Consider the following 15981-nt stretch of genomic DNA (forward strand, 5'->3'; position numbering starts at 1 on the left):
TGACACCTGACACGAGTGGAGCAATTTTTTTTTTTGTATAGACTAGGGGGCTTCGCTCGCCAACCACCCAGCCTGCGCTACACACCAGCCACTTCACGTCTCTGCTGCTCACATGTATGGATTTCACTTAATTAATGTGTGATTAATTCTCACAAATAGGCCTATTCATTGGGAAGAAACACTACTTTTCCTTGATGGCAACAAGAATTAGACGATCCACAAGTCTCCGAATGAAAGTTTAAATCCAAACAATATCTACATACAGTAATCCCTCGCTATATCTTTCGCGGCTTCACTCTATCGCGGATTTTAAATGTAAGCACATCTAAATATATGTCACGGATTTTTCGCTGGTTCGCCACTTTCTGCGGACAATGGGTCTTTTAATTTAGGTTACATGCTTCCTCGGTTTGATTGCCCAGTTGATTTCATACAAGGGACGCTATTGGCGGATGGCTTAGAAGCTACTCAATCAGAGCACGTATTACATATTAACTAAAACTCCTTAATGATATACGATATGCTTCCCGCGCGGTGCTTGTTTGCTTCTCTCTATCTTTCTCGCTCTCTCTGCCTGACAGAGGAGGTGTGAGCAGAGGGGCTGTTTGCACAGAGGACACGGACGCTCCTCTACAAAATGCCGCTTTATTGCGGTGCTTCGGCATACTTAAAAGCACATATTGATTTTTTGATTGTTTGCTTTACTCTCTGACATTCTCTGCTCCTGACGGCGCTCTTTTGAAGATAAGATATGTTTGCGTTCTTTTAATTGTGAGAAAGAACTGCCATCTCAGTCTTGCCATGGAGCACAGTTTAAACGTTTGGCTAAAGGGTGTTATTTCATGTCTAGAGGGCTCTAATAATGTTAACAGGGTGGGAGAGTTTATAAGGGCTTAAAATATATAAAAATAACCATACAAACATATGGTTTCTACTTCGCGGATTTTCACCTATCGCGGGGGGGTCTGGAACACAACCCCCGCGATCGAGGAGGGATTACTGTACTGTCATATCACCTGTGTCCATATATTAGATCACTATTCTCTGTTCCGTTATTTCACAGAGTAATAATTTGTTTGTTTGCACTAATGCAAGCTTCACTATCATTTTTTTGAGACTTTTGAATTTTAGTCCTTTCATAATCTCTAACCTGCTCTGCATGTGTATCGCGCCAACGTTTTTGAACCTCTTTACGACGTTCTACTTTGTCTTCTACTCTTTGTCTTTTATTTCTGACCCCCGCTTGGAGCGGATAGTGCAGGAACTGTGTCTGACAATAGCATTCACACGAATAAGAAGTGATTGGACCGTGGGCGTGGTTGTAAAATGTTTGAGAGGAGGGTGGGACTTGTCGAAATCGCTTGGTCAAAAGTCTCATCTCGCGGGACCTGAAATTATCTCCAAAAAAAGTCTCGTCCCAGGACTTCCCTTTATAATAGAGTAAAGCAAGGAGGGGGCAAAGTCCCTAGCATAAAAAAAAAAAAATTCTGTACAATCGAGTCAAACTTAAATCTGAATTCAGCCCACTGCCAGAGAGAGGGAGAGGAGAGTCAACAGCCTGAACAAATCTTTAAATAAAATCACAAAGAAGAGAGAATCATTTCAGGACTGGAGCGATTTTTCATAGAACAATGGACGTAAAATGGCAGAGCTGAAAGAAAAGAGAGAGCCCTCAAGGCTGTGTCATGGCTGCCATCTACTAAATCCTGACTTCATGGGGGTGAATACTTATGGAATCCGTTATTTTTGTGTTTTACATTTTTAAATTCATTTACATCACCGAGATCAGCATGCACTTTCACATTAAAGAATCTTCTTCTGTTGAAGTTAACTCCACTGGGATTCAATGTTGTATAAGAACAAAATGTTAAAACTTCCAAGGACATGAATACTTTTTATGGGCGCTGTATAGCTGGAGTGGATTACCTTAAGACTTTCCTCTTCATTACTGGTTTGTTAAAACTCGTCTGTGGTCTGTCTGGACTTGTTGATCTGCTCGTGTCCGGTTCCACACTGCCATCGCTGCTCCTTGGACTGTCTTCCACACCCAACATGTTAGGTGCAGACTTGGGACGGGTGTATCTTGTTGCAACGGAATGTCTAACATACGGATCAAGCTCTGCAGGAGTGTTGTTCATTCCGGGAAAGCACGGGACCTTCAAAAGGAAATGGTTAAACAGTTTGACTTCATAGCCAATGAAAGTTCAGTTCAGCTGGTGCACTTTGAACCTGAAAGCCCGACAGGATTTGGGCAAAGACTACTCCAGGTTACAAAAAGCTGTGAGTATGTGAACGTTACCTCCATGTGTGAGATGCACAAACTTATGAAATACGTTTATTACAAATCAATCCATAATGGGGAATTTCGTGAAGACTGCACGCTCACAAACGTTATATTGTATGCCAAGAAGTGGTCACTTAATGGGCATTACAGACAAGTCAATGAAGAAGCTACAAGAGATCTGAGAGAGAAGCAGCCATCCAGCAGATACAGACAACACGGCCTTAGATGGGGAGACAGTGCCTCACTGATGTTAGTCATGCGCTCATGCTCATCCAATTACATCATTCCTAAAATGAATGTTTATAACAGGGCTCCACACTGTAGACCTACCAATACAACACCACGGCTGTCACTTAGTCTCAACACTGTGATGCCTCGTGCTGAATAGTAAGTCCAGGGTATTGAGCACCATGTCCGATACAGAGGAGTAGCCTTAAAGGAGAATTTCACGATTTCTCAAGTCAAAAGTTTTTTCTTCATAAAAATTTTATACATACACTTGCTATGTGAAACTGTGTTCTATAGCTAAATGGTTTTCTATAAATGTAAAAAAACAAAATCTTGCCCACACTGGCACTTTACAATGAAAGCTAATTGGGTATCACTGAGAAATAAAGGCGTAAAAAAAACGTAAGCGGAAAAAGTTTTGATATAAGAAAACAAGCCTTCCATGTTTTTGCATGTTTGTGTCAACAAAAGGGATCTGCAGATAATCATTTTATCACATATACAGAGTGCTATTTACCTCAAGGAAAAAGGTTTGCTATTCGCTGTGCACGTTTTCACATAAATGTGGAAGTAAATCAAAACAAACAGTTTACTGTGATTTGGTCTTTCAAAAGGAAAACACCACCCCCGGATTAGTGCGGAAGATGACAAATGCTGAGATGGCATGCACAGCTGGTTTCCTTTAAAATGGCCGAATCACATTACATTAGTATTTTTGTTCAAAAAATGACGTTTGAACTATTTTATAATACGTGTGTGTGTGTATATATAATCACAAGATGCGGACCAGTACTGTACAATTGTCCTGGACGTACGAGGTAAGATTTTAAGCTTTTATTTTCCATGTAATGTTCCAGTGCGGGCAAAGATATTTTTAAACATGTAGAGAGAACCATTAACTTAGGAACTCAGTTTTGCATGGCAAATGCATGTGCACCATTTTGTGAAGAAATAACTTTGACTTTAAAAACATCAAACTTACTCAAGCCTGAAGGAGAAGGTACAAAATAACAGCAAGAGGATCTGGGAAGGTTTCCAGTTATTCCATTTCCCTCCTTTGACTTACAAACCAGAAATGAAGTTTTAGTTTTACCGTACCTGTCTCTCTGTATGTTGATCCAAATCCTTAGAGCAATGAGGCTGTTCACTCAAGAAATTAGTTGTGTTTTCCTCTGGGAGAGAGAAAAAAAAATCATCATAAGAATCAAAATAAACCTTAAAGACAAATTTTACTTCATTCATATGGAAAACTGTAAATTAATTATATTGTATTTTTTTTACCACTGAAACACAGATAAAGGTGTTTGTTTTATTCCCCCGTCAAGTACTGGTCAGGTTTTCATATACAGTAATAATGAAATGACTGTAAAATGGCTCTGAGGCTTGGGATCTGTGCTGGCATTTGGAAGGTTGCCGGTTCGAATCCCGTAAATGCCAAATGGGACTCTGCTCTGTTGGGCCCTTGAGCAAGACCCTTAATCTGTAATTGCTCCGTCCCGAGTATGACGTTAATCTGCATCCAGCCCTGCATGTAGGCCCACCAACCTGCAGGGAAAAACTTGGGGGTTGGTGGCAGAATTGGCACTCCAACCACCATAAAAAACCTTACACTGTTCCACTACATCAGAACTGGTGTGGTGCAGAAGGTTTCACCCGTTGCAGGGCTGCACTCGGGTCCTAATCTGGATCCTGAGTTGGTTTGTGGTGTGTGCGGCAATGCACACCGAGTTTGCAGTGTCGACTTCACATGAAGTACGTTAGCCAATGAATAAGCTGGTAGTGGGCTGGACATGTGACCAATGAATGAGGAGGGGAGGCAGCTCTTCAGTTCAAATGCTTGTTGGCATTTCAGCTTCTTCCGTTTTAGTTCATGAGAGCGTTTTCCAGAAGTGGTTTATTTTTCCGGACAGCATGGTGGCACAGTGGGTAGCCCTGCTGCCTTGCAGTAAGGAGACCCAGGTTCACTTCCCGGGTCCTCCCTGTGTGACGTTTGCATGTTCTCCCCGTGTCTGTGTGGGTTTCCTCCCACAGTCCAAAGACATGCAGGTTGGGCGCATTGGCGATTCTAAAAATTGTCCCTGGTGCGTGTGCCCTGCCCGGGGTTTGTTCCTGCATCGCACCCTGCTTTGGCTGGGATTGGCTCCAGCAGACCCACACCCCCCACCCCGTGACCCTGTAGTTAGGATATAGCAGGTTGGATAATGGATAGATGGAAATACATATGTTGGGTAAATTGTGAGCATTCAACTGGATAACTTGACATGTGGATTGTGCAACATGATTAACGCAAGATTTCCCCCAAAATTTCTTTCTTATATTTATCAACTTTGAAATCTCCATTCTGCATGAAAACAGACTAAAGTTTTTTTTTCTTGGCCAACACTACAAATTATATGGGGTAAGGAACAAATAAAATGTATTATTTGTGGTTGTAGTATTCCTTTAATGGACATAAATTAAGCTTGAAACTCTTTTTCAATCAGAAACATTATGGATGCAACAAGCAGGTGAATTATATTATAGGGTTTTCTTATCCAAAAATGTACAAGCTCTCCTCTTTTCTTGATCAACAGTCTAAATCAGGAGTCCTCAAATTTAGTCCTGGAAGACCCTGTGGCTGCAGGTTTTCAAAATATCTCAGTTTTGCAATAAGGGGTCATTCTTACTTGTTAGTGATCTTGCCTTATTCTGTGTTGAGAACAGTACTGCAGTGCGAGAGTTGTATCTGAATCATCTCCTGTACCATTTAAAGGCTATTCTGCAGTTTTCTTCTGTTTAATTCACTTTTCTGTGAATTAAGGAGTTTTGTCTTTTAACTGCATCCCATTACTGTCTACTAGCTGTGCTACCCATTGGAGAAGGAGGTTAGGAGCACACGCTGATTTAGCACATTGCCGCACCCACCACATGACAAACCAACTCAGGATCCCAGATTAGGACCCAAGTGCAGCCATGCAACGGGTGACACCTCAGCACCACATCCAAGACAAGCGGAAATCGAAGTAATCACCGTAGAGCTCAGTATTAACGCTTGCAGTGCACCATATAATACTTATGTCTCTGTTATAGGTCATTTGGTATGGCATTCATAATAGCAGTGTTAATGCTTGTGATGTGCCATCTGTTGGAATGACCAGTGCAATGCATTTTATTACCAAAAATGGTTGTGATAAGCCATCTTTTGGAATGACAGACACAGCAACCGGAATGGACAGATACACAGATGCTTATTCTTTTAAGTTGGAGTAATAAAGAGCAGAGCAGACAAAGAGGCAGTCAACACCAAAGGAGAATGGCTTGGTCAGTCTTATTTACTTGGGTGTCCATTATCACAGCAAAAATTTAAATTGCCTCTATATAAAAAAAAGACAATTCAAAAAAGAAAAAATACCTTCCTGAACCACACACAAGCACATGCTATATTCCTATGAGACGTTCATAGAAACCCAATTTTTAAATTCTGCTTTGACAAGTTAAGGCAGAAATTGGAAAACAGCAGCATGTGCTTATTTAAGGACGGAGTCCATTTAAATAAAACAAACCCAAACCTGCAGATGTCCCCCAGGACTGAACTTAAGCTACTCACTGGTCTAAATTCAAGAAAATGAATTAAGACAAACTGTACATTAACAATCAAAGTGACAATAAAACAATTCTGTTATGAAGATGATACCATGTGGCAAAGAGTCCTTGCTTATACTGCTAGTGGGCAGCGAAGAATCCCTCTCACATGAAGTTTGGTTCTTTGCCTTTTCACGTTGGATGAGTTTCTCAAGGTCTTAAAAAGAAATTATATACATTAAAAATGCAAATAATGTTAAATGACAGTGAATGCATTAAAATGTCAACTTTTACAAACATTACACACAAGATCATCTAATCATGCAGGTTTATCCAGAGAAAGCACGTTATTCAGGGGTAAAGAAGGAGGACAGGCTAGAAATAAGACCAACTTCATACAATCTATTTTTAAATTTGTTTCATGTCCAAATGCAATGTAAAATCCTACACATGTGCTTGTAAAAGAATTGGTTTTCTTAAAGACACTTTGCTTTCTTGTACAAAAGGAGGATCTTTAAATGCTAAGGTCAAGCTGCCAATCAGCTGCAGGGACTCCGGGTTGATTCTTTCCCTGATCAATGGGATCTACGCGCTCTTCTATGATTGTGTGCGCCAATATCCTCCTATATCCATAAAACTACAGCTTCCAAATTGACCTGGTAGTGAATAAGGCATGGACAAAAAATGTCCGAGATGACTGGACTGAGGAGAGTCCTAATCATTACTACAGCCAGGTAACAGTCCTCTGGCCAGAATTAAAGGATCTTTGGACTTCAGGCTTCACACATTATGTACAACCCCAAATCAGAAAAAGATGGGACAGTGTGGAAAATGTGAATAAAAAAAGAAAAAAGCAAGTTATAAATTCTCCTCAAATTTTATTTCATTGCAGACAGTACGAACACAAAATAATTCATGTTTTTTTTTTTTGTCAACATCATTTGATTTGTAAATAAATATCCATTCTTGCCATTCAGGCTTGCAACACATTTCAAAAAAAGTTGCGACAGTACAGCATTTACCACTTTGTACAGTTCCCCTGTCTTTTAACAACACTTAAGAGACATTTAGGCATTGAAGAAATCAAGTGACTAAGTGTTGCAGATGTTAGTTTGTCCCATTCTTCCTGCAAACAACATTTTAGGTGCGCAACAGTACGGGGTCTTAGTTTACGCACTTTTCGTTTCAAAATGCGCCATTCTCTATAGGAGACAAATCAGGGCTGCAGGCAGGCCAGTCAAGCATCCGCACCCTCATCCTTACGCAGCCATGCCTTTGTCATGCGCGCAGTATGTGGTTTGGCATCGTCTTGCTGAAATAAGCATGGGCGTCTCTGGAAAAGACGTCGTCTTGAAGGCAGCATTTGTTCCTCCAAAACTGAGATATACTTCTCAGCATTGATGGTGCCACCGCAGAAGTGCAAGTTACCTTTGCCGAAGGCTCGGACACAACACCATACCATGACAGACCCTGGCTTTTGGACTTCTATCTAGTAACAGTCTGGATGGTCCTTTTCCTCTTTGGTCCGCAGCACACGGCGTCCATTTCTTCCAAAAAAGATGTGAAAAACCGATTTGTCTGACCACAATACACGTTTCCACTGCACAATGGCCCATCCCAGATGTCTCCGAGCCCAGAGAAGTCGACGGCGCTTCTGGACACTATGTAGGGCTTCCTTTTGGCACAGTACAGTTTTAGCTGGCATTTCCTAATGTAACTACGTACTGTAGTGCTTGAGAGGGACTTCCTGAAGTAATCCTGAGCCCACGCAGTTCTATCATTTATTGATGAATGATGGTTTTTAATGCAGTGCCGTCTGAGGGCTTGGAGATCACGGCCATTCAGTTTAGGCTTGCGCCCTTGGCCTTTGCGCACGGTAATTTCTCCAGATTCCCCGATTCTTTTCACTATGTTATGCACTGTAGAGGGAGAAATGCCCAAATCTCTTCCTATCTGTCTTTGAGAAACATTTTTCTTCATCATTTCAAAGATTTTTGCCCGCACTTGGTGGCAAACTGGCGATCCTCTGCCCATCTTTGCTCCTAAAAGAGTAGGCCTTTCCTCGATGCTACTTTTGTACCGAATCATGATTGCAGTCACCTGTTAACATCACCAGTTTCAAATTACATCATTATTTAGTTATTATACCTCATTACTACTCCCGAATTGCCCCCATCCCAACTTTTTTTGGAATGTCTTGCAAGCCTGAAAGGCAAGAATGGATGTTTATTTACAAATCAAATGATGTTGACCAACAAAAACATGAATTATCTTGTGTTCATACTGTCTGCAATGAAATAAAAGTTAAGGGAAATTTGTAAATTACTGCTTTATTTTTTTATTCACATTTTCCACACTGTCCCAACTTTTTCTGATTTAGGGTTGTAGTTTATGCCTACGTTTTGTAACATTTATTACTAAAATATGAAAAAGTTTCTGTTTTAACAATGTGTTTACACAGATTACTTTAGAAGCGGAACACACATGAAATGCGTGTGTTCCAAATAACGATCTATTATTTCCACTCTAAAACTCCACTTCACTCCCAGATAATCAAACAAGGCATGAGCTGGGAGAACTCTGAACGCTCTGCGACGGTGGGAGGATGGAAATAGCAGGCTGCTTGCCTTAATCTGCACATTTACAGGACAAAAGACGCTGACAGAGAGGTGCGAACAGATTTAAGGTGGGCCGGATTTATGAGTTTTCTCGTAGGCTCTGGTAATTCTTGTGTTAATGACAGTGAGAATGTGACAGCTACAGGTGGTAAACCACAGCTTTGATTTTGACAAAATGGACCGTGGTCCAAAACACTTGGAGAAACAGTACCCTAAGGGAGCCACACAATGCTCACAAACTCCTGTAGGACACGAGGGTTTGAGGGAGAACATCAGTCTCATTCGGGTTCCTATGGTATAAATCAAAGTTAATAAATACACTGCTTACAACTGACCTTGCTTGAACTCTAGAAGACGATGCCTTGGAATATTATGATATCCAAGCAGGGCCAACTGTTCCCTAACATCTTCCTCGGTAAATTCATCCATTTACTGCAAGACAAAGACAAAACACACACCGTTAGCAAGATCAATACTGAAGGCGATTAAAACAAAACAATTATGACTTCTCACAAACACTATTCCTTATAGATACAGTAAGCAAAGGAAAATATGACAAACAACAGAGACATTTTATTTGATTCAGTAGCCATTACATAGCTTGTTGGGACACAGGACTACACTTGACAAACACGATATGCCAAAGTCATCCACAAAATCAATGCACACTGACCAAAAATGTAGAAGGGCCTAATGAGGTCACAAACTGGACTGGGTGGCTTACTACATGCGGTCTTTTCTCAATGCATCATAAATTGTTTATATTTCCATGACATGTGAAAAGAATAGCTCAAATCATAAGAAAAAAAAAATGACATTCTAGAAAGAAAGAGGAAGGGAAGGAATTCTGTGTAAAAGCAAATTTATTAAAGATTTGTTTTAGAGGGTTTTCTGCTTTACTCCCACCAACTTTAAAGGAAAATCCAGTTTCCAACAGCCCACACTAGGGCCAATACAGATTTTCATAAATCAACACTTCTCATTTTATACACACATACACGCTAGTTGTGTTACCCTTCAAAGATAGAGATTTATCATACAGTAGACCTCAGCTTTAACAGCTGCAGTGCAACATGCCATACAAAGGCTATAGAAGCAGTGTTAATGTTTGTGATGCGCCATCTGTTGGCATGACAAATGCAGTGCACTTTACTAAATCTTTTGGAATGACAGAGATATAGCAACTGGTTGGACACACAGACACTTATGCTTTCATTAAGGTGGATAGATCTATATCTACACACACACACACACACACACACACACACACACACACACACACAGGTGCATCTCAAATGTCATCAAAAAGCTATTTTAATTTCAGTAATTCAATTCAAAAAGTGAAACTCATATTATATAGATTCATTACACACAGCGATATATTTTAAGCGTTCATTTCTTTTCATTTTGCTGATTATGACCTACAGGTAATGAAAACTCAAAATTCAGTATCTCAGAAAATTAGACTATTACATAAGACCAATAAAAAGAGATTTTTAATACTTTTCACTAGGCCAATATTTCTGCATGTCCATGTAGGCACTCAATACTTTTGCATGAATTAATGCATCAATGTGGTGTGGCATGGAGGTGATCAGCCTGTGGCACTGCTGAGGTGTTATGGAAGCCCAGGATGCTTTGATCTCGGCCTTCAGCTCATCTGCATTGTTGGCTCTGCTGTCTCGTCTTCCTCAATAGATTCTCTATGGGGTTCAGGTCAGGAGAGTTTGCTGGCCAATCAAGCACAGTGATACTGTGGTCATTAAACCAGGTGCCAGTGTGGGCAGTTGCCAAGTCCTGCTGGAAAATGAAATCAGCATCTCCATAAATCTCGTCAACAGAGGGAAGCATGAAGTGCTCTGAAATGTCCTGGTAGACGGCTGCACTGACTTTGGACTTGATAAAACACAGCGGACCAACAGCAGAAGATGACATGGCTCCCCAAATCATCACTGACTGTGGAAACTTCACACTGGACCTCAAGCAACTTGGACTCTGTGCCTCTCCACTCTTCCTCCAGACTCTGATTTCCAAATGAAATGCAGAATTTACTCTCATCTGAAAAAGAGGGCTCTGGACCACTGAGCAACAGTCCAGTCCGTTTTCTCCTTAGCCCAAGTAAGACGCTTCTGACGTTGTCTCTGGTTCAGGAGTGGCTTGACACAAGGAATGCTGTGACAGTTGTAGCCCAAGTCCCAGGTACCCATGTCTGTGTGTGATGGCTCTTGAAGCACCGACTCCGGCCGCAGTCCACTCCTTGGGAATCTCCCCCAAATCCTTGAGTGGGCTGTGCTTCACAATCCTCTCAAGGCTGCGGTTATCCCTGTTGCTTGTGCACCTTTTTCTGCTGTCACATTTTTTTCGTTCCACTCAACTCTCCATGAATATGCTTGGATACGTCACTCTGTGAACAGCCAATTTCTTTAGCAATGACCTTCTGTGGCTTCTCCTCCTTGTGGAGGGTGGGTGTCAATGACTGTCCTCTGGACAAGCGTCAAGTCAGCAGTCGGATTGTGTGGCCTACTGAACCAGACTGAGTGACCCCTTCAAGGCCCAGGACCCCTTTGCAGGTGTTTTGGGTTAATTAGCTGACTGCAGTGGGACACCAGGAGTCTACAATATTGAACTTATTCACAATATTCTTATTTTCTGAGATACTGAATTTTGAGTTTTCATTAGCTATAAGCCATAATCAGCAAAATTAAAAGAAATAAATACTTGAAATGCATCACTCTGTGTGTAATGAATCCTCTTTAATAAATCCCCTGTGTGTGTCCAGGTGTCTGTCTGTGTGTCTTCTGGTGAAATGCGCATGCGCAGGGCCGCATGTGTTCGAGAGAGAGAGAGAGACACACACACAGGCGTGTGAGAGAGAGAGAGACACACACATTTAGTTTGCTATTACGCTGTGCATTCTATGGTATAATTAACTATATTTGTGCTTAAACATAAAAAATATATATATGTACATACAGTTCGTACGGTCTGGAACGGATTAATTGTATTTACATAAAATCCTATGGGGGAAAATTACAGTAATCCCTCGCTATATCGCGCTTCGACTTTCGCGGCTTCACTCCATTGCGGATTTTAAATGTAAGCATATCTAAATATATATCACGGATTTTTCGCTGGTTCGCGGATTTCTGAGGACAATGGGTCTTTTAATTTATGGTACATGCTTCCTCAGTTCGTTTGCCCAGTTGATTTCATACAAGGAACGCTATTGGCGGATGGCTGAGAAGCTACCCAATCAGAGCATGTATTACGTATTAACTAAAACTCCTCAATGATATACGATGCTTCCTGCGTGCTGCTTAAAAGCGCTCACAGTCCGTATTGATTTTTCATTGTTTGCTTTTCTCTGTGTCTCACTCTCTCTGAGAAATACAGGCAGATACTTATCCATCGTGCAATACCATCAGGGCGGCATATGATTGGCCCCATTATCTACTCCTGACGGAGGGGGTGTGAGCGGAGGGGCTGTTTGCACAGTGGCTGTTTGCTTAGAAGATACGGACGCGCCTGTAAAAAAATGCTGAAAGGCTACCTTCACGTTGATCCCTTCATTGCGCCACTTTATCGCGGTGCTTGCATACTTAAAAGCCCAAACAGCACATATTGATTTTTGATTGTTTGCTTTTCTCTCTCTCTCTCCGACATTCTCTGCTCCTGACGGCGCTCGTTTGAGGAGAAGATATGTTTGCATTCTTTTAATTGTGAGAAAGAACTGTCATCTCTGTCTTGTCATGGAGCACAGTTTAAACTTTTGACTAAAGGGTGTTATTTCATGTCTAGAGGGCTCTAATGATGTTAAAAAACATATTTAGAAGGTCGTAAACAGGTTTTCAATGCTCTAACTGCAAAAATATTAGATTTATAAATAAAGAATCCTACTTCTTGGAAATCCATTTATCTGTCTGGAGCGGACCAACCACTATAAACGAGGGTTTACTGTACAACTGTGCGGAGAATATTTATAAACAGTATAGGAGAGTTTCTAAGGGCTTAAAATATATAAAAATAACCATACAAACATATGGTCTCTACATCGCGGATTTTCACCTATCGCGTGTCTGGAACACAACCCCCACGATCGAGGAGGGATTACTATACTTCGGTTCACGACCAAATCGGGTTTTGACCAGAGTTTTGGAACGATTTATGGTTGTGAACCGAAGTTCAACTGAAAATTACAGACATTTTTACGGAAATACAAACCAGAGTAAATTAAAGGCACACAATACAGTGACGCATATTACAGCCACATACAAGGTCCCTTGCCATTTAATATAAACTGTTCCTACTAATGTTTATGCACTACGGTTCTAGCGCCCGTTATTCTAACGGGCTTAATGTCTAGTCTATATAATATTTGAGTTTCACTTTTTAAATTGAATTACTGAAATAAATTAACTTTTTGATGAGATTTGAATTTATTGAGATGCCCCTGTATATATGCACACCACATTCTTTGGACCACTGTACGAATACCGAGGAGGGCCTCCTTTTCCTCTCAAAACAGCCTCAATTCTTCATGCTGGAAACATTCCTTTGAGATTCTGGCCCATGCTGTCATAAATACATAATGCAATTCCCGCAGATTTCACAGCCGCACATTTGCGCCTCAAGTCTCTCATTATACCACATCCTGTGTTCACTTAGATTCCGATCTGGCGACTCACTGAAGAACACCGAGCTTGTTGCCACGTTCATGAAAGCAGGAGGAGATGACCTTTGCTTTGAGACATGGTGCATTATCATGCTGGAAGTTGACATTAGAAGATGGGTCAATTGTGGCCATGAAGGGAAGCACGTGGTCAGCAACAATACCCATAATGGCTGTGGCATTCAAGTGATGATTGATTGGTATTACTGTGGCCAACGTGGTCCAAGAAAACATTACACCACAACCACCAGCTAGGATTACCGTCACAAGGAAGGTTGTGTCCACGGAGTGATGCTGGTGGTGCCACATTCTGACCTTACCTCAGCACAAATGGAGATTCAGCTGACCACGCTACATTCTTCCAGTCTTCAGATGTCCACCTTTGGTGAGCCAGTGTCCACTGTGGCCTCAGTTTTTTGTTCTGGTTTGACCAGAGAGGAACCCGATGTTGGAAACGATACTGGTATTTAGTGCATATTTAAGGAAGAAGCCAAAGTAGGACCAGTAAGGCATTTGTTTCTCAAACTACAGACTGATGTTCTTATCCTTTTATAGAGTTGCCTATCCGGCCGTCCTCTTCTTTTTCAGTCCTCGATCGACCCAGTCTGCTCACTTCCCTCAAGAAAGTAACAGACACCTGTGTGTGAAATCTTCCGGTTCTTGGCAAACTGTAATATGAAATGGCCCTTGCTTTGCAAACCAAAACAGTAGGGCCAACATGTTTTTTGAGAAAGCTGCTTCATTTTATCCATTTTGAACCCAGAACTGACCTTTATGAATATGACAGTGCACTGCAACCGAGGTGAACAGAAGAAGAGGTGTCAGTGGTGCTATGCAACTGCAAAGGTTTCTCTAATATTAACCCTCGACTATTTTAAGGATAAGTAAGGGAGGTGACCATTAGAAGGAATGACTGCTGAAAAGGAGGCTTTACGGCCGTATGCGAAAAAGAAATTAAAAATTCATTTCATGAAGTAATAGCCAATAAGCAGCACCAGTAATGTATTTGGCAATACTTTCAAATCAACTTTATGGTATCTTGATTAACAAAGTATAAAAGTATAACTTTCTATCACAAACATGAGCAAGGAGTGGTGGCTTTGAGGCTAGCTGGTATCCCGAAGGTTGCCGGTTCGAATCCCCATCACTGCCAAAAGAGATGCCACTCTGCTGGGCCAACCTCCAATTGTGTCCAATTGGGACACTGTATAATGCACAGGTGGAGTGGTGGCTCTGAGGCTACGGATCTGCACTGGCAATCGGAAGGTTGCCGGTTCGAATCCCGTACCTGCAATTGCTGAGCGCTTTGAGTAGTGGGAAAAGTGCTATATAAATGCAAAGAATTATTATTAATGGCGCGCGGTATGCGAAATACCAAGTCATTTACTTCGGGATTAATAAAATTAAAAATTGGACGATTCCAGACTTTTGACTGGTACTGTACACAGTACGTGCACTCCTTATACTCGCATCTAGTCACGTCAACGCACATTTCTATCAATATTTATAAAACACACACACACAAAGATATTAGAAATTAAACTGGACAATTAATGTACTTAATCCATCGAAAACCCTTCTGTGCTTTACAAATTGTTCTCCGTTAAATGTACAAGCAAAATGTGCAGAAAAGAAAACGTGAGAAGCTGACTGCAAAACACCGAGAAACGAGCCGTTTAAAAATCCAGCGCGGACTGTCATTTTTTAACCAGCTGACGCCCAGTAATTACCATCGGGGGATTTGAGGCCAAATGTCACCTGGGAGCCCAGCAGCACCTGGGCACGAACAAAAAAACGGCTGGCTTTCCGAAACTAAACAATAGATGTGTTACTGGTTTTATTCTCTCACTGTCACGTTCTGGGAAACTCAAATTAACAACAACGGCCAATAAAATTCGACCGAGCCGTTCTTCAACGTAACGTTAGCACTGAGCGGTGTTATTACGAAAACAGATATTTTCCTGTTTTGGTGCCCACTTGTCTGAAAGGAACATGACACGAAGGCAGCGCTATAGGAAATGTTGCTATAAACAACGTCGGCCTCAGTTAGAATAAACACATAAATTAACACAATCCAATGAGACAATTTTACACAAACACACCTTAAGTAAGAAGCCGTCGAACACTTGCCAATATCTCGGTGGATGTTTCTCAAAACCTCCCAGTCGCTTGACTTCTTCAGCTGTCACATACACAAGTCCGGCTACTGGTTGGTCTTCCAGTCTGTTTTCAGTGTTCGTTTGCACCGGCGCCTACAAGAGCGGTAACGCTTTCAACTGGCACTTTAAACTTCACACAAAACAAACCGTTACTACGTCTCTACAAAGAGTAGGAAGTGCAAGAGTGTACACTGACAGCTGAAAACTCCGTACGTAAAAATGATGGCGCCACCTGCCGGACGGCGGAGTGATTGGCTTTCTAATATGCCTTAGTATCGGGGAATGTGCGATGAAAGATGCTTTCAATACGCATGAGCGTGCGGTTAGAGTTAAACACAAGGTTACCTGTCTTTTGCACACTGTGCAGAGGAGCTCCCTACTGATCAAAAGGTGATGTTGACTTCCAATAGCAATCTCGCTGCAGACCTCCAGAGCTCTGTTCAGTTACAGTATTGTTAAGAT

At 41.4% G+C, this 15981-nt stretch overlaps 1 protein-coding gene across 2 annotated transcripts in view; it reads right to left on the bottom strand.

Moving 5' to 3' along the window:
- Window positions 1–15672, bottom strand: part of si:dkey-23f9.4 (hydrolethalus syndrome protein 1 homolog) — a 29888-nt gene extending 14216 nt beyond the window's left edge. The window contains exons 1-5 of one of the 2 annotated variants that reach the window (XM_039737842.1): window positions 15491–15672; window positions 9027–9123; window positions 6186–6290; window positions 3611–3684; window positions 1927–2156 (exon numbers count right to left, since the gene is read on the bottom strand). In XM_039737842.1, the coding sequence (XP_039593776.1) occupies window positions 1927–2156; window positions 3611–3684; window positions 6186–6290; window positions 9027–9120 (503 nt within the window). In that variant the 5' untranslated portion in view covers window positions 9121–9123; window positions 15491–15672. Of the gene's footprint in view, window positions 1–1926; window positions 2157–3610; window positions 3685–6185; window positions 6291–9026; window positions 9124–15462 lie in introns of both variants that reach the window. The other variant, XM_039737841.1, reaches the window with a different exon arrangement.
- Window positions 15673–15981: the final 309 nt, after the last annotated feature.

Source organism: Polypterus senegalus, chromosome 16 (genome assembly GCF_016835505.1).
Source record: "Polypterus senegalus isolate Bchr_013 chromosome 16, ASM1683550v1, whole genome shotgun sequence".
Taxonomy (NCBI): domain Eukaryota; kingdom Metazoa; phylum Chordata; class Cladistia; order Polypteriformes; family Polypteridae; genus Polypterus; species Polypterus senegalus.